Here is a 23,692-nt window from a genome sequence, read left to right on the forward strand (position 1 = left end):
ATTTGAAAATGGGCAATTTGATGAAATCATAAGAGTGATCCTATTTCCATGCTATATATAACTAAACTATTGCACCTCTAAATTTTCTCACTAACATGGTCATTGTTATTATAAAATTTTATGAAAGCTCACTCATTTTTTAAGAGATTTTCTATTTAAACCCTGCACTTCTCTTTGTTCACCCCAATACTTAAATCATTAAGCTGTAAGTTTTATAATTGTGTAAAAAGACAAAAAATGTCATCCAACTTAATAATTAACCCTAGTACATCTATACACACACCCCACACCCCACACACTTCACCACTCTTCATATCAAGTTTTAGAAAAATACAAACTCCTCTACATCCTATTGCCAGATTATTCTTCTCTTTTAAAGATATAGAAAATCGACGAGCCTACCTCTTTAAATATGCGTGGGAGTTGATGGAAAAGCTTGTTGATTATCAACTCAATAATACCCAAGTGTGGGAATTCCAGTTACAGTTCTTGGAGAGAGGTAAAGTTGTTCTCTTTCTTTAGAAAGTATTAAATTTCGAGTTTAGGGTTCTATTTGTTTTTATTTTTTTTTTTGCTGAGAATAAAGAAAATTGTGGGGTTTAAATAGAAAATCTATTTTATTTCTTATTTTTTCAGTTTGGGGTGTATTTAAGGGTAGTTTGGGAAGATAGTGGGGTTTTCTTATAAATTGTGAAAATTTAAATTAAAAGATGAGGTGAACTTAGAACATGGGGTGAATTAAGAGAAGTGTGAGGTTTAAATAGAAAATCTCTTTTTTAATACAAGCAAAATTAAGGACGGGGAAATCGAATGTGAAACCTCAAATATAGGGATAACAAAAGTTCACTCATTTTAGATATACGGCCACATGACATAAATATTTTTTTGAAAACGTAGACATGTTTGCATAATTTTAGTAAGGTTAAGAAAGTTATGGTTAAATCTAAGAAAATAAAGTTGACCCGAGAATAATTTGTCCCCAAAAAATTGGAAAAATGTACCAAAACAAAGCCGAAAAGCGCTTGACCTTATCATCATCACCATGGTTGCAACTTGCAAAGACCGATAGAACAAACTCCAAAGAGAGCAGCAGTCACAGCAGCTGAGCGACAAACCAATCAATCTCATCCACGAAAACAGAAAAGCAAACCTTCACTTTCAGTGGTGCCTTTCCTGCCGTTGAATGAGACTGAACCAAAAACTCTCCTCAGATATTTTGAGACTCCACTCTTCTTCTTCTACTTCTGCTTCTTCTCTCGCGCTCTGCAAACACCCAACATTCATCTTCAAATAGGAGAGAGAGAGAGATTGATAGATATGTATACAACTGAGGCATTTGGGAATTTCTCAGTGTTTAGAGAGACTTCCGTTTCAATGGCGGCCACCAACTATCTCAGAAGTCCAGTTCGAATCCGACCCATGTCCCGTAGCATTCTTAGTAGCAAGAATTTACTCTGGAATCATGGAATGAAGTGCCAGTGCAGCAGCAGCAGCAGCAGTAGCAGTAGCGGCGTTGATGAGAAGTCAGTGTTTTCACTCACCTCGTCAAGCAAGTACGAAGTTGATTATTTGGGAGAGAAAACCAAAGGAGATTTGAATGTCAAGGTGGAGCATCTTGAGGCCTTTGGTAACTTTCTTTCCTCTCCAATGCTCTATTTCGTTCTTTCAGTTTTGAAACTACAGCCTTATAAATATATGTGTGTGTGTAAAGTTTTGTTCTTTTCAATGAACCCATGTAGGAATTGATAGTCAAGCAACTTTAAAAGGTCCAATTGAGGAAGTGGCCAGGGTTGAGGCTGAAGAAGCTGAAGACTTGCTCAGAGACTTGGGTATCCCGGTGCTGTTTTTTAATTCCTTTTCCTGCATACATTTGGTCCTATATATGCATTACCTTATCTCTTTGCTTTCTTATCTTTTTTGTTAATATATGGTTCTCTTGAGTCTTGAACCAATGGATATCCCTCTTATCATTTGCTTATGGTACTACCATGTTCAATATTTATGTGCAGACTCCTTTTTCATCAAGACAATCACCTCGCGGCATTTTTTGTAGCCGCACATTGAATCTTCGATCAATCAGTGCCATTGGATATGATATGGACTACACCTTGATGCATTATAATGTGATTGTAAGTGTCATCAGCTTAATATATGTTCTTATTCTCAGCATTAGTTGGCGCGTCAGCTTTGATGCAACATCAAGATCATATAGTTTTGCATGTGCAAGTGACTAGTGTTGCAACCTCAATGCATTAGTAACCGTTACTATTCTGGCTATTGTGTGACATGGATTTGTATTTTGCAGGCTTGGGAAGGGAGAGCTTATGATTACTGTATGGAGAATTTGAAGAAAGTGGGTTTCCCTGTTGATGGTCTTGCGTTTGACCCTGACTTGGTAGCATCTATAAGCAAGTTAAAAGGTTTTTGAGTATTTACATAAGCAAGCCATAAGATCTAATTTTCGTTTTTCCTTCCTACCTTTGTTCCATCCTTTCCCATAGGTTATTAGAGGCCTTGTCATAGACAAAGAGAAAGGCAACTTAGTGAAGCCTGATCGATTTGGTTATGTAAAGAGGGCTATGCATGGCACAAAGATGCTATCTAATCGAGCTGTAAGGTACACTATGAAGCTTTTATTTTGGTTAGTCTCATAGTGCAAATGCAAAGCAGGCATTCAGTGTGCTGTTAAAACTTAGCAATAAGACTTCCTATGAAAGTTCCTATTATCAGATTTATTACTCTGGTCTTCCCTTGTATTATAACTTTGTGTATGTAGCGCTTAGGTTCTTCCAACATTTTGCACTTTAGCATATCATTTTTGGGAAAAGATGGAATCGTATATTCTATAGTGTGGCTTAACTTTTTACTCATTGAAGTGAGATGTACGGGAGGGAACTGGTGGACCTCCGGAAGGAAAGTCGATGGGAATTCCTTAATACACTGTTCTCCGTCTCAGAAGCTGTCGCTTATATGCAGGTACTGTTTTGTCTTAGCTAGAGCACTTTTTTAACTTCTGACTCATTTTATTGCTATTATTTTTGTGGATTTAGTTTATTCGTATGCAGACATTGACTTGTGATTCTTTTCAGATGGTTGACAGATTGGATGATGGAACCATAGCAGCACAACTTGGTCCACTTGATTATAAAGGGCTCTATAAGGCAATATGTTGTGCCTCAATTTTATAGAGCCTGGTATTGGTTTTTTCTTGCTCCTTTTTAACTATTGACATGATTTCAGGCTGTTGGAAGAGCCCTCTTCAGGGCACATGTAGAGGGTCAACTAAAGGTTAATATATTTATGATTTGTGTATTAGATATGTAAGAATTGGTTCATGAGCATGAACTGATTGTGGTATATATGCAGAGTGAGATAATGTCTAAGCCTGAACTATTTGTGACACCTGATCCAGAATTACCCCTAGCACTTTTGGATCAAAAGGAGGTACGTCTTATAGAAATTTATCTTTCAGTAGCGTGTGACATCATTTACCTCCTTATTTACTTTGACCTATTCGTGCATTAGGCTGGTAAAAAGCTTCTGCTCATTACCAACTCAGATTATCATTACACAGACAAAATGATGCAGCATTCCTTCAACAGATTTCTTCCCAATGATATGGGTTGGCGGGATTTATTTGACATTGTAAGTAAATGTCATTTGTATACTTATAACTTCGTGCCACATTGAATAGTAATTATTTTACAGGACCTCTGCTATAAAAGTCTCAGGATCATTCTTTCCTGTGTGATGCTTAAACTAGCAGCATAATTTTATCACAGACCAGTGTTTTTTTTTTGTTTTTTTGTTTTTTTTTTGTTTTGTGTGTGTTTAACAATCAAAGATTGCCTTGAAACTTAATGATCATTAGAATTGTGATCGCATTAACAGCAGTGAGTCATGTTTTTTTGGTCTATTACGCTCCTTTTCAGGTAATAGTCTCCGCAAGGAAGCCAGAGTTCTTCCAAATGTCACACCCTATGTATGAGGTGGTGACAGGAGAGGGGCTCATGCGTCCATGCTTCAAGGCTAAAACAGGTGATGAAGACTAATGTTCAGTACTTGTGCTTGTTTAGCCCTGAAATTCTTTTATTTTTAAGGCAAAATACATTGAAGTTGTTAATTTCATGTGCTCTGTGGTTGCACTTGCTTTGAATGTCACTTGGTTGCACATTAGCTAAATAATCATGTTTGATAAATGATTGTTATTGTGACATTAATTAACTAAATGACTAAGTTGTTAAGTTGGTCAAATCTCTGCTGTTTTTGTTCTCAGTCAACATCATTTTTACATGTCAATATATTAAATTCCTCTGAGCTTTGCAAGGATCATATTTTTGATAATTCTTTACTTTGTTGGCATTGGTTTTATTTAATGATCTCATGCTCATTCAAATTCTTTTTCTTGCAGGGGGATTGTATTCTGGGGGAAGTGCTCAGATGGTTGAGAATTCCCTAAATATTCATGGAGACGAAATACTGTATGTTGGTGATCATATCTACACTGATGTAAGTCAATCTAAAGTTCATCTGCGATGGCGGACAGCATTGATTTGTCGAGAATTGGAAGAAGAGGTTTGTGTAGTTGATTTTCTCTTTGCATGCAAGAGCACAGAAGAGAAAGTGCAATTAACATGTTTCTGGAAGTTGAGATCTCACTATCATTGAAGAATTGAAAATTTTGGCATGATTAATAATATCCTGACTGGAAAAAACACTTTGAGACAACAAATGGAACCCAAAGAACCTGCTTGCCAGTTTCCTTATATAAATATTCTATTGTTCCACAGACAGAACACCTATGGACTATATAATTTTTAATTTGGTGTCCTAGTAATTGAGAGATTTAATATCATTGAACTGTTAAATGCTGATTAGGTCTCCGTTTGTTTCGTGAAATTTTGAGGCTGCAGTTTAGTGCTTTGATTCATAGCCGGGGTCATAGAGCATCACTGGTAGAGCTTATAAATCAAAAGGAGGTCGTAGGGGATCTTTTCAACCAACTTCGGCTCGCCTCACAAAGGCGAACTAAAGGACGCCCTGCTCAAGTAAGCTTTATCCATCACTGAATTCTTGTAATGTATAGTGATAATATCTCAATATAATTTTCATATCTCCTCTTTTTTATGCTTGTATCTGTATCCTTGAGCATTAAACAATTACTGCTTTAATTAACAAATATTGTCTACTCACCGTTGCATGTATTTGAGTAAAAAAATAAAAATCATGATGATCTGGTTATCATTTGAACATTTCTATACTAATAGATAAGTGCAACTCTTAAGTCTGGTGTTGCCTCTGAACTGAATCCATGCTACATTTTCTTTTTCCCATTAAGCATCACCACTCAGCAAACAGTATGAACTCCTAACCAAGAGTGTGGACCAAGAGATGATAGAACTGGAAATATAAAAAAAGAAATGGTTTATATAATGTAATGCTTCTTAATTTTATCTGAGCTTTTCTGCACTTTCAGACCCTTGCTGCAACAAACTTGGATGATCATGAACTCTCAGAATGCATGCGAAAGCTACTTATAGTTATGCAAAGACTGGACCAGAAAATTGCTCCAATGCTAGAAGCAGATGGAGAGCTCTTCAACAAAAGGTAAGATGGGGTTAGGAAACATACGGAATTGATTTTTTTTATTACTAGTGTATATCTGTGGAAAATGTTTCATTCATAAATATACAGTTGACCTCGTGAACCTGCTGTGCATTAGGTGGGGATTTCTTTCCCGTGCAGGGTTCTGGGATAAAAGCCATCTGATGAGACAAATTGAGAAGTATGTTCTTTTTTTTCGACAGTTCATATTTCATTCATCACAGGACTCTGGTTCACGTCTGTGACAGAAATAAAAATTTATATTTTGAGTTTCCTTAACAATGATTCTCTCAATTCTTTTTCATCTTACAGGTATGCCGATATATATACCTCCAGGGTGTCAAATTTCTTGCATTATACACCTTTCATGTATTTCCGCTCACAGGAACAGGTAACTACTAAACACCAAAGCTTAAATTGTTAAGGAATGCCAACATTGTCATCTTCAAGCGCAACCCTGCACGTTGAAAGGCTGACCGTGTAAATTACCAAATGAGTAGAGAATGAGGATTTTAGATTTTGAACTTAGGACCTCTTGTAACCAAAACTCTGATACTGTAAGGTAACAATGTGAAAAAGAGAACAAGACTACAATATTAATGAACATGACTATTTTACAACCCTCAACTTTTTGAAAGAGCACTCATGCCTTATGCCTTTTACCACTGCAGACGCTTGCTCATGATTCGTACTCATACTACTGTTCGAGGTTTAATGGGTCTGCTGTGGATGACGAGGTCGACTTTATGTTGTATAAGTGCATTTTTGGCTGTAAATATTGCTCAAGTCGACCATGCTAATTATTGTAGTATCTTGACTCCATTGTTGTTCTGTATGAATGATCCAGGCACTTTACAATTTTCAAGGTTATAAACTAATAATGAATAATAATGTTTGATTACTAATTAGTAATCAGTGCTTATCCAATGATCAGTGGATTGTTTATGCCAGACAGATTAACAACATGAGGTTATTTTCATCCATTAATACTGAACCTGTGACATAGTATTTTACCCCCACGTTGCTAGAATTCAAAGTGCCGATTATAGGGAAACATGTATGCGCATGCGAGCTGTGAGAGGCTAGTCAACTGGCGATACTAGTCGGTAACCAGCCTCTCACAGTTAGGACGCACTTCAAATGTTTTGCATGTATAAAGCATTTCTTTTCTAATAAAAATACATCTAGAAACTATACACAGCGACTTTGTTTTGGGAATTTCTAATAAAGCATTTCCTTCCTACCTTTGTTCCATCCTTTCCCATAGGTTATCAGAGGCCTTGTCATAGACAAAGAGAAAGGCAACTTATTAGTGAAGCCTGATCGATTTGATTATGTAAAGAGGGCTATGCATGGCACGAAGATGCTATCTAATCGAGCTGTAAGGTACACTATGAGGCTTTTATTTTGGTTAGTCTCATAGTGCAAATGCAAAGCAGGCATTCAGTGTGCTGTTAAAACATTAGCAATAAGACTTCCTATGAAAGTTCCTATTATCAGATTTATTACTCTGGTCTTCCCCTTAGAACTTTGTGTATGTGGCACTTAGGTTCTTCCAACATTTTGCACTTTAGCATATCATTTTTGGTTATGTGAAGAGGGCTATGCATGGCACGAAGATGCTATCTAATTGTTTGATTCGGTCCCGCCATGGATGACTTGAATTAAAATCTAACTGAAGACTGTGAATTTGAATTCGAATACAAATTGAAGTTGGATTGGGAAGAAGGAATTGGGGATTTTATTAAAAAGGACCATTGGCAAGCTCACTGGATGACATTTCCTTATGCACATTTATTTATCATTTTCTGAGGAGATGAGGCCCCAACCCCTTCAATATTTAAAGATGTAAAACACATGAAATTGAATGAGCCCTTCAAGTGGAGCTTACAAGAACGAAGGATAATAAAAAAAATGATCTATTCCTATTGGTAATTTACCTCTCTGAATAAAATTACAGTACATACTTTCTTTTTCTTTGGACAAAAATAATAGGGTGAATTACTCAAATGGTCCTCAAACTTACACCCGATTTACATTTTGGTCCTTGAATTAAATTATTCGTTCAAATGGTCCATCAACTCTATATTATTCGGTCCATTGGTCCTATATACTGTTACATTCTGTCAACGCTGCCGTTAAATGTAAGGGTAAAACCGTCCATAACTGTCCTAGGTTCCCCAAATAGGTGATAAAGTGGTGATACATAGATGATACAGTAGTGATACAATGATTATAAAGGGGTGATAGAAATTGCTATTTGTGTTTACCTTCGGTTTCTTGTTTTGTTTCTTTTCTTCTATTTTTCTTTACTCATTTCTAGTATCCTAATTGTATTTTATACCTTTTTGTTGTGTTAAATAAGTGTAAATCGGGTATAAGTTTGAGGACCCTAAACCCTATACTAAAAAATGAAATAAAAAGCGCTCTCTCTCTCTCTCTCTCTCTCTCTCTAAATAAGTGTAAATCGGGTATAACAGAATCCCCTCCCCCCTCTCCCCCCATTCTGTTTTTCACCCACAAACCCTAAACTCATCATTGCAACCAAACTACAGATGCAAACAAAGTTTGAATTTTTTATTTTTTGTTTTCCAATTTGTTGGTTTTTGAATGAGGCAAAGAGCAGAGAGGAGAGGGGGAAAACGCCAGGGGGGAGGGGTCTGTGGGGGAATGGGGGAGAAGAAATCAGAGGGAGGGGGGACTGGGTTTGGGTCTCATGATTGTTTGAGTTTTTATCAAAAATAGCCAAAATTTACCCCATACTTTCATAAATGTCCATTTTGATAAAAACTTTCAAAAATAACCAAAAATTCGCGTAAATAGACTCAAATGCCCCCAAAACTCAACCCCACATAAACCTAAAAAGCAAAACCCTAGTCTAACAATTGTTTGGCAGACCTCTACCCTTCGTGTGTGCAGCAGATTCGCAAGGAGACAAGCACACCAACTTACTTGCAGCAGGACTCCTCATTGTAAAGCTTCAAATATTTGAATTCTTTTGGTGACTGTGAATCATTGATGCATACTCTTGGTTGCCAAACAATAATTGAAGTTATAGTTGTTGATTTTATCTATGGATTTCGTAAATAAACATTAAAGTAAAGGGAATTAAATTTTACTAGTGAGAAAAAAAAAATCAACAAGCCGAAAACTCCATGTAGCTTTGGTTTTCTTAAATGATTTCATTTTAAAAAAATTATTTTGGAATATCCACTTCATATTTTGAGTTTCTTTTGCTTGTCAGGTTTATGTGGGTTTATGTTTTGAGGGCATTTGAGTATATTTACGTGAGTTTTTGGCTATTTTTGAAAGTTTTTATCAAAACGAACATTTATGAAAGTATAGGGTAAATTTTGGCTAATTTTAACAAAAACTCAATTTTTTCTCTCTTTTTCTTAAATTTTTTCTAATTTTGTATTTATTTTAACCCTATTTTTATTTGTTAATTATGAAAAGTCATATTTACCCTAAAATTTAGTTAAATCTAACAAAAAATTAGACCGTGGGACCAATGGACTTAATAATATAGAGTTGATGGACCATTTGAATGAATAATTTATTTTAGGGACCAAAACGTAAATCGAGTACAAATTGAAGGACCATTTGAGTAAATAAACCAAAAGAATATAAAAGCTATCTAAGATGAGGCACTTGCATGCAATGCTACCAAAGAAGCATAAATGCCATCCTTGATACCGATCAAAGTTTCATGCTTTCCTTTCTCTACAATCACTCCATTTTTCACCACTGCGATTACATCCGCACCCTTTATTGTGGATAACCGATGGGCAACCACGATTGTGGTTCGACCCACCATGATTCGGTCCAATGCATCTTGAACCACTCGTTCCGATTCAGCATCAAGAGCACTTGTGGCTTCATCTAGTAGTAGTATCTTTGGTGCCTTCATTATAGCTCGTGCAATTGCCACCCTTTGCTTCTGTCCGCCAGACAATTGAATCCCCCGCTCTCCTACTATTGTATCATAACCCTGCATTGTTTTTCCAAACTTAACATGGTTAATCTTCAACGTTCCGAATAAAATTTTGTGAATTTTAATCAACTAGTCCTTCTTATTTATGCAGCACCATGGCAATAGATTACATTATAGTATTTGTGGCCAAAAGAAATTGACAAGCTTGTTAATTTTGTAGTGCCCACCTGTTGTAAACTACTGATGAACTTGTGTGCATTTGCCAATTCTGCAGCAGCTATAATTTCAGCCTCTGGTGCATTCCCTTCCTTTCCATATGCAATGTTGGCTCTGATAGTGTCATTAAACAATACAGGCTCCTGGCTCACCAGTCCCATTTGCTGTCTCAACCACTTGAGCTGTAGCTTTTGGATTTCAAATCCATCTAATGTAATGTGACCTGAATCAGGGTCGTAAAATCTCTGCAACAATGAGACGACTGTCGATTTCCCACTTCCACTTTCTCCAACCAAAGCAACTGTCTGAATAACATAATTCAAATTTGTAAGTACCAGAAACTTGAATTAGACTACGAGGACCAAATCTTATGCATTGTTTGAAATAAGTAAAAGAACAGAATTGTTACCAAGTTACCTTGCCATGATGAATGGTCAAGCAAAGATCCTGGAAGATTGGTACATCAGGTCTAGTTGGATACTTGAAACTGACATGGCGAAGTTCAATTTCTCCCTTCACATTTTCTATAGTTGTTCCAGATTCATCACTAGAGTCTATTTTTGATTTCCGGTCAAGAATGTCGAATATGGAAGCAGCAGAGCTCTTTCCTTTACCAAGATTAGGGGTTAGGGAACCTGACTGAGACACTCCACCAGCTGTCATCGCGAGAGCAAAGAAAACCTGCAAACCAGGGAAATGTTAACAATCGACTGAATGGACCAATGAAGATTTAATTCTCAAGTAACACGTATTTAGCAGAGTTCGGATCCTCAGCCACTTACTTGAAGACTTGTAGCGCAAGGCATAAAAACTTACCCGGAAAACATCAGAGAATGTTGTCTTGCCTGCTGCAACTAGTCGAGCTCCAGCATAAAAACTGCAGGCATACACAGAAAAAAGAAAAAAGAACGAGAGCCCAAAACCTATCCCGCTGATTAACCCTCGTCTTATCCCTGTCTTAATAGGGCCTTCACATTTCTTCTGGTACAATTCAGTCACCTTCTCTTCAGCACAAAAGGAAGCAACTGTTCGAATACTCCCCACTGCATCATTGGCTACTTGACTTGCGTCCTCGTACATTTTCTGCAACAATTTAAAATTTTCAGCATTGACAAAAAGGATTGGGCTTATATATATTATGTATGTCGTACTGGATGGTGTTTTGACTGCACCAGCTACAAGTTCTATACTATAAACTTTTGTAAAGTTTGGACTTTGGAGAAATACCTTTGCATCAGCACTGAATCCTTTCAAGAACTTGACTTGAACATAACCATTTAAGCCTAATAGAGGCAGCAAAACCAGAATTATAAGAGCAAGTTGCCAATTTGCCACAAAAGCAATACAAAAACCAGCAATTGCAGTTGCTGAATTCTCAGCCAGCAACCCTAGAGCATCTCCAACCAGCCCACGCAGAGAAGCTGCATCTGCGGAAAGCCTTGCACCAATTGCACCACTTGAGTGCTCAGGATCGTCAAACCAACTTACTTCCATGTAAACCACCTTCTCATAGCACATTGATCGAACTCGTTTTATTAACTTACAGCCTGCCACCGCAAAAAAGTATTGTCTTGCTGGCATTGCTATGAAAGTTACCACTCCAAGAACAATGAAGATTAATGCCCAAAACTTCGAATCCTTACGGAGTTGAGGAGGTGGCTCGTAGAAGGTCTTGATTACACTGGATATCAATATCGCAAAAATGGGTAAGATTACCCCATTGACTGCTGCAGCTATAGTACCTAGTAATAATACTGGGATCTCTGGCTTGTTCAGGTAAGCCAAGCGGCGAAGTGAGACTTCTGGAGGCACTCTTGATGATGCTGAAGCAGGAATATCATGTCCTGCAGATACTGTTTCAAGAGAACTGACTGCAGTGGGCACACCGTATGAGATTGAGAAGGAATGACGGTTACTATTTCCTCTTCCAGATGATCCCGGGCTTATGGATCGTAAGTTTGAAAATCTTTTACTTGAATGTCTTCGAGATTCCATGCTGCTAAGCCTTTCGTGATCATTTACAGCAGTCTGTTCTGACACACTGCTCATTTCTTGCAACCTTATAAGCTGGCTATATGCTCCTTCAGGGTCCTTAATTAGCTCAGCATGTGGACCTGCTCAGTTGAAAACGATCAGTATGTGCAATACCCATTGCCTAAGAATAAGATGAATTGTAACATTATGTTGAACTATAGACAATACGATTTGGCCTTCAAATGGCAGAACAAGACAACATAAACCAATGCATTACCTTTTTCAACAATTGTTCCTCGATGTATGACAGCAATGGTGTCAGCATTCCTTACTGTGCTCAAGCGGTGGGCTACAACGACAGTAGTCCGGTTGATCATAATTCTGTCCAGTGCCTCCTGCACAATTCTCTCAGATTCTGCATCAAGAGCACTTGTGGCTTCATCTAAAAGTAGAATCCTTGGGTCTTTGAGAATTGCTCTAGCTATTGCAACTCTCTGCTTTTGGCCCCCAGATAGCTGAGTTCCATGCTCACCAACCATTGTGTCCAGTCCCTAAATGCATAAATCACAAAACCACAAATAAGAAAAAAGGAATTGAATGAGTTGATCAAAATAATCCGAGGTTTTAGAAAATTCATGTGATCTCTCCATATTTCCATCTTTCAATGTAACAAAATGATAAGATCACTGGATGTCTCTGAAATTAAGAATTCACACAAAAAGTTCAGAGAACAAAATACCAGAACTTCAACGAAAGTTTAATTGAATTTAACCTGAGGCAGTTTGTCTATGAATTTAGCAGCATTGGCAAGCTCAGCAGCAGCCCTTATTTCTTCAGTGGTTGCACCATCCTTCCCATAGGCAATATTATCTTTAATGCTACAAGTAAATAAAACGGGTTCCTGGCTGACAAGGCCTATTTTCTGTCTGATCCATTTCAGTTGGAACTCTTTGAGATTAATACCATCAATAAGAACTTCGCCAGCTAGGGGGTCATAAAATCTCTCAATCAAACTGATTACAGTTGATTTACCACTTCCACTCTCTCCAACCAAAGCAGCAGTTGCACCACTAGGTATTGAGAGAGAAAATCCATCGAATATTTGTTCATCCGGTCTTGCAGGATAACTAAAATAAACATCCCTCAGTTCTATGTCTCCACGGATATCATGTAATTGTTGCCCATTAGTGTCAGAAGCATCAATCTCTGGCTTTCTGTCAATTGTCTCAAACATCTTATAAGCTGCAGCTTGTCCAGCAGCAAATGCACTCAAGCATGGAGATGCCTGCCCAAGAGACCTGAAAATTTATCATAGAAACATTGTTATATCTTGATCTTCTGAAGAATCACATATCAAATTTGAACTGAAGGGGGAAGGGGGTGTAGTCAGTAGATCTTGCAAAAATGCAAACATGTTAACTAGTACAATAGTACTAGGATCAACAAATTTGTTCATTAAACTTTACTGGAATGCAACTTACATGGAGCCAATCAACACAGCGAAAACTACATTAATGACTTCCCCTCCTGTATATCCTTTTTCAAGTATCATCTTTCCTCCAAACCATATAGCCAGAGCATAACTACACATTATAATCAGCATAACCGAACCCATTCCGAACCCAGATGCCAAACCCTCTTGCACACCAGAGTTGTAAGCTTTAATTAAGGAGTTGTTGTAATTAGCTATAGCTTGCTTTTCTCCTGTAAACGATGCAACCTGAATTCGGAACACCAATCAGTTTTAGTTCTACACTAAGAAAATAGAAATAATAAATTTTTGTTTTAAAGATCTTAAAGACAAGTAGGCCTACAGTTCTGATTGAACCAATTGTCTGCTCTACCACAGTTGATGCCACTGAATAAGCAGTTTGTCCACTGGATGCCGTCTTTGATATAAGGATGCCCATGACGGCACCAGAGAGGACAAGAAGGGGGATAGAAGATAGCATGACAAGGGTGAGAAGCCATCCCTTAACAAATGCTATAACAAAGCCTCCTACAAATGTTGCAATTAACTGGATAAAATTTCCTACCTGCAATAAGAAAATGAAAGAATGAGAGGTTACTGGAGAAAATAGCAACAGCTTAAGGCTTTTGTGTGTGGCATGTAAATACCTTCTCGCCCATGGCCTCTTGAATGAGCACAGTATCACCTGACATCCTCCCAACAATTTCCCCAGTGTTAATTTCTTTGTCAAAAAAGCCAACATCTTGCCTCAATATTGTTTTCAAGTATAAACTTCTTATTCGAGCAGCCTGTCTCTCTCCAGTGACCATCCAGCAAGACATCTCTGGCATAGAGAGAAAGCTACTAATCTCAGTTTCCAAAAAGCCAAATTATTTGTTTGGTGCACCAGCAGGCAGTTCAGTGTACTTACGTAGAAATGCAGCTGCAGCAGCTCCCACTGCCAAGTAGACAAACTTTAGAGCCACCTGAGAATGTTGAATTGGCGAAATTATATGTTAGAGGAACCAGAGAACCAAAATAGATGTTAAAACAGAAGTAAGCTCACAGTTCTGATAGAACTGGATACCAGTTTATAGTCACAGAATATTTTGTTCTTTATTATTGCTGCTATTGCCTAGTTGACTTAATTTCTATGAAGATGTTACATTAACAGAGATAACTACCAGTTTATAGTCACAGAATATTTACCTTGGAAACTGCATCAACCACGTCTTTATTATTCCCACTTTCTCCAAAGGAGTTAATCACATCTCCAAAGATTATGGTCATTAGAGGCATACAGAACCCATTTCCAATAGCGCTGATTGTACCAACAGACATTAACAGGTAATCCAAGGAATCAGCAAAGGAGAAAAGCTTGTGATATGGTACTGTTTTGGTGCCATCCTCCTTGCTCTTGCTTGTATCTTGTGGGTTGTTTTGAGAGTCCTCCACTACTGCTGAGTGGCCGTTTGATGCTGCCGTTCCCTGCTCCTTGATTACATTTCCATCCGCAGGATTTTCCCCAGCCATGTTTTTCACAGCAATAGTAAAGCTGCTATATTTTACAAGAAGCACCTCAGAGAAGTAAGTTGCTACTATATCTGACAGAGAACTTGATCAGAGCTGCAAGACAAAACATTTATGGTTTGGATTAGGAACCAGAATTTTTTTTTTTTTGGGGAACTAAATTTGCCAACTGATTCTAATTGAATATGGAGTTGATTATTCAGCCAAACTTAAAAAATCCATTTGTTCCTATATTCTTCTTTTTGTGCGTGTGTGCATTTGAAAACCCGTTACTGAAGCAAGTGCTACTGTACAGAATATGTACATGTTAAGAACACAGACAGGAAAAGGAAACAGAGGAACAAAAGAACAAGCAATAACAAAAATACTAAGATGGCGGAGGTAGAGTTTGATGTTTGGGGGGGCCACAAACTTAAGATTATGAGATTTTTTGTGTAATCTATGCCTATACTCTCTGTATAGTCAAGGAGGTGAGAAAATGGTAGGGGGGGCCCAGGCCATCTCTGGCCTGTGAATAGCTCCGCTCACACAGCAGGCATGAAATGCAGGCAGTGGGAATGCTGAGAACAAAACTTCACAAACACAATTAGAAACTAACTAAAACAAAACTAGGAATCAAACGAAGGAGAACAGAGAAAGAAACCCAGCGGGCAGCTAATGCATGCTCTAAAGGTGAGAAATTTAAATAGAAGAGACATAACCACAAACAGCCGGGATACAACTTCAAAAAGTGTTGCAGGAAACATTAATATCACCAAAAGATGAAGATACTCACTGAGTGGGAAACAAGTTTACCAACTTTCGGGAAATGGGTTGATGAATTGTTGTACTTTCCCCCGAAAACATTGCTTTATAAGGCAGCACATCAGCCTACAGCCTACCAACAAGAAAGATAGTGTGGATACAAGATTAGTCAAACGTTCCCAGAACTTTTAAAACTAATTGAAAGACGTACAATTCTGGTCCTCTGCTCCTCCTCTTGGTGGCTTGCTTAGGCAGGAAGTAAAATGGGTTACTTTGCCATTAAGTTAAAGTTGAATTTGCAAAGGATTCACTAGTGTAGTGGTTTGGAGTATTTACTCCTTCAAACAAGGTTCTAGGTTCGAGTCCTAGTATCTGTGTAGTGTGTATGAGTTGAGTATACAATCGCCCCTCTCAATAGGAAAGGTCCTCAAAAAGTTAAAGTTGAATTTGTCAGCTCAAATACTATGCTCTGCTGCTTGCAATGCGAATCGGCCGTCTTTCTTTTGCAAAGTTAGGAAGGCGACATGGTTTTCTTACACACACTACCAATGTATCATGGGAGTTCGAACTTGAAACCACTAATATGTAAGTAGTCAAGACAATTTTCCACTGAACTAGACCCCTTCATCACCAACCCTACCATCATATTGCTTTGAATTTAATAAAATGTAAAAAAAGTCCTGCAAAAACGTGAGACCAGTAGAAAGAAATCATTTAGTTGACTAGCATATTCTATATATCGATCTCTAGTTGTTTGACACAAAAAAATCTAATTGTTTGTCCTTCTTTTGTAATTATTTAACTTGTAAGCAGATCACAACGTTAGGTAGAAGGTACCAATCCGCTATGCTTTGCCCTTTAGATTAATCAGGGTCTACTGTCTATCTACATCACAGAATTTGGACAATTAATTAAGTTGTATTTTGTCAAAGGGGTATATGATTAGAATACATGGTAGCAAAACAAAAACTACTCAACTAAGACAAATTCAAAATAACTCGGCTATGATATTATATTAGAAAGTTAGTCAAGCAAACATGGGCGGAACTACCACAAGGGCTACAGTGGATTGTATAACCCAGTGAGGTTTTTGGGTTAAAAAAAAAGTATTAAAATTTATATATTTTTCTTATTTCAAATATAACCCAATATCTATTAACCTATTAAAGTTAAAAAAAAATTCAATTCTTTATGATTTTAGTTGCATGGAAACAATAAAAATACACATTAAAATAGGTACATTTTCTGTTGTTAAACATACTTTCATTAATTTTGATAATTTTGGTTACAAATTAATATGTATTTGTTTTAAGTTAAAGCTTCTTCGAAATCGCAAGGGGTTACGTAGCTCAAATAGTTAAGACCATTTACCCTTGTCTAAGGTTCGATTTTCCCTCCCCCAATATCACTTGTATCCAAATAACTTTTTAAAATTATTGAAAATTAGTCAATTGAGCTATGACCTAGTATGGTTTACATGATTTAATGTATACTTAAATTGTAAGTACAAAAACTGTTGGCACTAAAACTGAACAGATAGAGATGAGTGCAACTTACAAGAGATGTGGACGATCAAGGTGATCGATTGAGTGATAGATGGAGATCCTTCCTGTCTTTCATATGCTGATCCTGAATAGAAGATAAGTGAAGCCTGTGAGGTCTATGGAACCGGTGTGGAACCAGCCTAAGACCCTCCGATGCTCAAGTAAGATTGTTTTATAAAAAACCCTCGCTGTTGACAATATAGTAGTATAAAGGTCAAGCTGGAAAGTCTTACCCCTGTATTGTAGTGAAGGGGCCTATTTATAGAGGGGATTTTGTATGCTCTTAGTACTCATTTTCGATGTGGGACTAGTGGGAGGGCCTTACGAGGTCGACACGAGTCTTTAGATATTTTGGGCGGGTACTTCGAGGTTGATTCTGTATAATCGGTAAGGGATGCCGATTGTAGACGAGCTGGGCCTGTACTGGCTGTTCGCAGCTTCGAGACAATGCCATCGGTAGCCGATGCCGATTGTTCGAGGCCTTGGGTGTGTGGGTGACTTTCTATGATCCACGTGTCGTTGTATGAGTGGAGGGTCAAATATGGTACAAACAGTAGTCCCCCAAGTTACCGATTGAGAAGCTTCTCGGTTGGGGACTTGAATCTGTCTTCGGCATTCTGACCCGGACTCGATGATCTCATTGTTGCCGATGGTGGTATCATATGATCTCATTGTTGCCGATGGTGGTATCATATGATCTCATTGTTGCCGATGGTGGTATGACGGCATGATGTACCGATTGTTCCAAGTGGTGGAAGTTTTGTGTTAGGAACACCAGCCGTTCGGCACGAGAGGTGAGTGGAAACTCATCAATGTGCGTCTGCCGGGCACGAGAAGTGAGTGAAAACTCATCAATGTGCGCCTGCCGTTCACTAATGGAGTTGTGCTTGAAGGGGGCTAGAGCTGCAACGTTCGGGAAGTTGAAGCGTCTCTGAGGATTTGAAACGTTTCAACTGAAAACGTTTGGGCTCCCCCGTGCATGCGTGACACGTGTCGGCATGGCTGTGAAGAGTCGTGTCGTTTCGTATCCCGATGCATCGCTTCGCTTCCCGATGCTAGATCGGCTTTATAAATGTGAGAAGGAGATGAGAGTTCAAATACTTGGAATTTTTGAGAGCAAAGAGAGCTTGTGAGAGGCGATTTCCGGCAACCGTGCGAAGGCTGAGCAGACGATTCCCGGCGAGTGTGAACTAGGCGGAGGCGATTTCCGGTGATCTTGAACCACCATGAAAACAAGGTATGTTGCCGTGTTTTTTAATTTTTACGAATCAAAGTGTTGAATTCGATGAATTTTCGTTGGAATAAAACATGAACAAGTATGAACAAGCATGAACAAGTATGAACAAGCATGAACATAGGTGTTTAGGTGGCAGAATAGGAGTTTTGATTCTAGCATAGCACTTAGTTTCCCTTCATTTGTGTGTGTAGATGTCAGATACCGAATCCAAGGGTAGGCGTAGTCCAAGGGCCTATGAGGACGAATCATCCTTGGGGAGTTCGTCCGAGGGGAGTGAGAGTACCGATTCTGGGAGCTCTTCAAGTTGTGAGATAGTGGAGGGGGCAAGGGTGCGTGCCGAGGCTGGGGGCACGTCGACGAGAGTGCCTGGAGATGGTGAGCCTTCGACTTCGGGTCGTGAGGCCGATGGGGGTGGCGTGTCCGTTGCTGCCCCAGGGGAAGGGGTGCTGAGGGTTGTCAGGGGTAGGCAACGGATCCCGATGGCGAAGCCCATGGAACCTGTGTTTGGAGTAGATGACTTGGAGCCGAACACGCTGACTGAGGCTGAGTTGGCGAAGATTCGGGCTGAGTTCAATATTCCGGAATCGGTAGGGATGCGGATTCTGGGGCCCTTAGAGTCGCTTAGTGACAATGACAAAGGGGTGGTCTTCTTCACCGACGTGTTTAAGCATGGCCTTCGGCTGCCGTTGAGGCATTCGATGCAGAAGATTTTGGCTGCGATCGGTTATGCACCAGGGCAATATAATCCAAACTTTTGGATTACGTTGCTCGGGACGATCACGGCGTTCGTCTTGGCTGGCGAGGGGGAGCCGAGCTATGAATAGTGGGCCCAGTTATATAGTGTGACGAGGGCAAAGAGTGCCGATCATGGGGGGTAGGTGCAGTCCAACTATCTTTCGGCAGGGCAGCGTTGTCATTTTGTGGTTGGGGTGCCGAGCTCCCAGAAGACGTGGCGTAAGCGCCGGGTGATTGTCTCCGGTGATTGGGAATCGGCACCGGGAGTTATTGTAGAGAGGAGGATTCCTACGACCTTTCAGACAGTCGGTAGGGTAGAACCTGCCCTTTTCTTTTCTTTTTTTTTCTTTTTTTGGACCGTTTGCAATTTGGTTTCAGTGTCCTTGAAACGGCCTGCTGCACCGATCAGAGAGGTGGAGGCGATCGAGCGGGTGCGAGCGAAGATTGCCGAAGAAGATCGGTTTTTCAAAGAGCTGCTTTACTTCCGGAATCTTTTCAAGGTAGGCCTGATCGGTAAGGCAGAACACGACCGAAGGGCAAAGGAGGAAAAGGAGGAAGAGGAGAGACAGAGTAAGTGATGCCGTTCGGCGGTCAATTGTCTTTCCGTTTCCCTCAATGCCGTTGGATATCTAACTTACGTTTTTATGCAGTGGCAGGTGGGAGGCCTATGAGTGAGGCAACTAGGCGCCGTTTGGAGGGGCATGGGGCGCCGAAGCCGAAGCCGAAGAAGGGGGAGTCCCCGAGGCCGAAGAAAAAAGGGGCAGCAGAGGCGTCTGGAGGGGCGATGGCGGATGAGACGACGATTGCCGATCGCCGTCGGGAGAAAAGGCTGGCCGAAGTGGAGACCGTTCGGGAGGTCCACCTCCAGGTGACGGGCAAGAGGCAGATTGAGGGTGCCCTTGATGTGACGCCGATGCCGAAGAAACCAAGAGGGCCGAACGAGGGGACCTCCGTGCTTATCCCGGATGATGAGGTGGAGGGGGAGGGGCCAGTGAACGTTGTATGCCCTCGGAAGGCCGTGCCATTCATCAACAGCATGATCGATGGTGCCCAAATGGAGTTATCTGAGATCGAGCAACTGTCGATGAAGACGTTGCGTGAGCAGACCGGACGCGCCTTCCGGCTTCAGGCTGCAGTAAGTTTGTAGAGTTGATTTATTGCCAAGTATCTTTTGATTCGGCATGTACTAATCTGTCCGTCGTTGTTGCAGGCTGATATGGAAATGTGGCTCTGCGTCAAGCGGGCTGTGAATGCTGCCGAACGGTACCAGAAGAAATTCGAGGAGGGCCGTTCGAAGATTGCCGATGCTGGGAAGATGGTCCAGGAGGCAGATCGGCGTGCCGAGGAAAACGTGGCAAAAATTGCTGAGCTTGCGTCGAAGCTGGCGGCGACCAAGCTGGAGGTCGTTGCTGCTCACGAGGCCAAGGCAGCGGTGGAGGTGGCCATGGATGCGGCCGAACGGTCGCATGCCAGGGAGCTGGAAGAGGCGAAGGCGAAAGCCGTTGCTGAATACCGTTCCACGGAGGAGTTCACGCTGATGCTGGACAAAGAGGTCATGGAGCAGTGTGATGACCTGCTGTACCGATTCAAGCGGTACAACGCAGATAAGAAACTGAATATGAACTTCTTCCGGGATCCGCCGCCGTTGCCGGATGGGTTGACCGAAGAGATGGTGGAGGCGTACAAGGGTGAGGATGCCGAGCCCGAGGAAACCGATGACATCGATTTAAGCAGTGGGGAGGAATAAAGTCATCCCGGTCCGAGGGCTGCCAATGTGTCTACTGCTGAGCCGTCGACTGGTCCTGAGCCTGCGTCAGCTGATGCCGATATTGTAACGACCGAAGCCGATCCACCCTCCACTTAGATTTAGTTAATTCAAACCTCATTTTTGGAGTTGTATAACATTTTTGAACATGCCGAATGGCATGTTGTAAAGACAGATGGCCCTTCTGTGGCCTTTTATATCTATGTTAACTTTGTTTTGGTTTAATTTGTTGATGTCCGTAATTCTGTATGTGTGCATGCCGTATGCAGAATATTGTTGATATAATATTGCGGTATGGTAATGCCATAGGTATAGAATGGGGATTGTGTTGAAATAAACCGATTACAAAGGTGACGACCGAAGGTGACAACCCAAGGTGTGAGCACTTGTACAAAGGGTGATGACCGAAGGTCACGTTACTTGTAGTAATATTTGAGGTGCTCTATATTCCAAGGATGGCCGAGGGTCTGACCATCGGTACCTCGCAGTCTGTAAGTTCCTGGTCGGCAGACAGTGACGACCTCATAAGGACCTTCCCAGGATGGACCAAGGGTGCCGTCGTTCGAGTCTTTGGTGGCGAGAGAAACTTTGCGTAAAACCCAATCTCCCACTTTGAACGATCGGCGTCTGACGCGCGAGTCGTAGTAGCGAGAGGTCCTCTGTTTGTAGGCAGCGTTCCGAAGCTGAGCCTGGGAACGGTGTTCATCAATGAGGTCCAGGTTGAGAGTGAGCAGGGCTTCATTTTGCTCTGGTTTGTAAGATGCCGTTCGACACGAGGGTGCGTTGATCTCGACTGGGACAACAGCTTCGGTATCGAAAGCAAGGGAAAACGGTGTTTCGCCGGTCGATCGTCGGTAGGAGGTGTTGATGGCCCAGAGTGCTTCCGGAAGGAGATCGGGCCAGGCTCCTTTAGCTGCCCCGAGCTTCTTCTTCAGCGTTTTCTTGATGATTTTGTTGATGGCTTCTACCTGGCCGTTTGATTGTGGATGTGCTGGAGATGCGAAGAACAAGTTGATGCCGAATCGGTGGCATAGGTGCCGGAACTGAGAGGAGTCGAATTGTTTGCCGTTGTCGGTGATGATTGCATTCGGGAGGCCGAATCAACAGATAATATTCTTCCATACGAAATGTTCAACCTTGGCTGCGGTGATTGTGGCCAAGGCTTCGGCTTCGGTCCACTTTGTAAAGTAGTCGACAGCGACAATGGCAAATTTGAGTTGTCCCTTCCCTTGGGGCATGGGGCCGATGAGGTCTAAACCCCATTGAGCGAAGGGCCATGGGCTAACAATCGGAGTGAGTGGTTCGGCAAGCAGTTTTGGAACTGAACCGAAGCGCTGGCATTGATCGCACGTTTGGACGAGTGCGATGGCATCGGTATGGAGTGTCGGCCAGTAATACCCTTGCTGAATCGTCTTGAAGGCCAGAGATCGGGCCCCAGAATGGTCCCCGCAGGCTCCTTCATGAATCTCTCGTAAGACGTAGTTCCCCTGCTGCGGGGTTATACACCGAAGCAATGGCAAGGAATGGCCACGCCGATAGAGAACTTGATTTAAGATTAAGTAACGCGCCGATCGGCGGCAGAGAGTTTTGGCCTCAGTTTTGTCGTCTGGTAGCGTTCCGCTTGAGAGGTAAGCATAGATTGCATCCATCCAGCTTGGATCCTGCCGAACGGCATGTACCTCGCTTTCGGTGGTGCTGCGCCGAGCCAGGCGTGACAGGGCATCAGCGTGGCTGTTCTCAGATCTGGGGATCTGTTGAACCTGATACGCATCAAAGTGGCTTAGCAATCGGCGGGCATGCGTCAAGTAGGCTGCCATGGAAGTATCCTTGGCCTCGAATTCAGTCAATACCTGATTAACGACAAGTTGTGAGTCGCTACATATCTTCAGTTGTCGAGCACCCATTTTCTTGGCGAGCCGAAGGCCTGCCAAGAGAGCTTCATATTCGGCTTCGTTGTTGGAAGCTTGGAATTGGAATCGGATGGCATACTCGACGGTCGTTTGATCAGGGGCCTTAAGAACTAAGCCGGCCCCGCTGCCTTGCCGGTTGGATGAGCCGTCGACATAGAGAGTCCACAGAGGGATTGATGAAATAAATGTTCCCTCAGTTGGATGGGCGACCGATGTTGCCGAAGCCGGTTTAGGGTCGGCATCGTCTGGGGTGGATCTTTCAGATGTCATCATTTCAGAGATGAAATCAGCGATGGCTTGACCCTTCTCGGCAGGCCGAGGGTGATAGTGGATGTCGAATTCGCCGAGTTCGATGGCCCATTTCACTAGCCGACCTGACGTCTCTGGTCTTTGTAGTATTTGGTGTAGAGGCTGATTGGTGAGAACGGTAATACTGTGAGCCTGGAAATACGGCCGAAGCTTGCGTGCTGAGAGGACAAGAGCATAAGCAAGCTTTTCCAGCACAGGGTACCGAATCTCGGCATCCTGCAGGGCGTGGCTGGTATAGAAAATTGGAAGCTCTATGCCGTTCGGCTTGCGAATGAGCACGGAGCTTAATGCCGTTGCCGATACCGATAGGTAGAGAATTAACTCTTCGCCAGGAAGAGGAGTGGATAACAGGGGTGCCCTGCTCATATAGGCCTTGAGGTCTTGGAAAGCGCGGTCGCATTCGGCAGTCCAGACAATCTGCCGTTTGTTTCCTTTGAGGGCTTTAAAGAAAGGGGCACACCGATCGGTAGCCTTGGATATAAACCGAGCCAGAGCGGCGACGCGCCCCGTGAGACTCTGGATATCCTTCTGAGTCTTCGGAATCTGCATATCGAGCAAGACCTTGATTTTTTCAGGGTTGGCTTCGATGCCTCGTTGGCTGATCATGAAGCCAAGGAATTTGCCCGAGGAGACGCCGAAGGCACACTTACTTGGGTTGAGCCGCATGTTGTACTTCTTTAGGACGCTGAACATGAGAGAGAGGATGTGGAGGTGAGAATCGGCCGTTTTGCTCTTGACTA

The 23,692-nt window shown here is 41.5% G+C and overlaps 2 protein-coding genes across 2 annotated transcripts; one reads left to right on the plus strand and one right to left on the minus strand.

Moving 5' to 3' along the window:
- The first annotated feature begins 1,019 nt into the window (after nt 1–1,019).
- On the plus strand, nt 1,020–6,512 carry LOC110748630 (uncharacterized). Its single transcript, XM_088249799.1, has 17 exons — nt 1,020–1,627; nt 1,740–1,837; nt 2,010–2,129; nt 2,306–2,395; nt 2,502–2,617; nt 2,877–2,976; nt 3,090–3,161; nt 3,241–3,288; nt 3,367–3,444; nt 3,526–3,645; nt 3,933–4,038; nt 4,412–4,575; nt 4,914–5,048; nt 5,477–5,607; nt 5,723–5,785; nt 5,917–5,995; nt 6,276–6,512. The coding sequence occupies exons 1-17, from the start codon at nt 1,318–1,320 to the stop codon at nt 6,402–6,404; spliced, it is 1,959 nt and encodes a 652-aa protein (XP_088105925.1). The 5' UTR covers nt 1,020–1,317; the 3' UTR covers nt 6,405–6,512.
- A 2,629-nt stretch (nt 6,513–9,141) lies between these two features.
- LOC110763502 (ABC transporter B family member 11-like) lies at nt 9,142–15,604 on the minus strand. Its single transcript, XM_021966305.2, has 13 exons — nt 15,484–15,604; nt 14,388–14,804; nt 14,110–14,164; nt 13,847–14,022; nt 13,543–13,764; nt 13,210–13,448; nt 12,501–13,026; nt 12,006–12,279; nt 10,982–11,868; nt 10,571–10,837; nt 10,172–10,435; nt 9,766–10,059; nt 9,142–9,595 (listed from the first exon to the last, which is right to left on the minus strand). The coding sequence occupies exons 2-13, from the start codon at nt 14,709–14,711 to the stop codon at nt 9,242–9,244; spliced, it is 3,882 nt and encodes a 1,293-aa protein (XP_021821997.2). The 5' UTR covers nt 14,712–14,804; nt 15,484–15,604; the 3' UTR covers nt 9,142–9,241.
- Between the last annotated feature and the right edge of the window lie 8,088 nt (nt 15,605–23,692).

This window comes from Prunus avium, chromosome 1, assembly GCF_965620075.1.
Source record: "Prunus avium chromosome 1, drPruAviu1.hap1.1, whole genome shotgun sequence".
NCBI lineage: Eukaryota > Viridiplantae > Streptophyta > Magnoliopsida > Rosales > Rosaceae > Prunus > Prunus avium.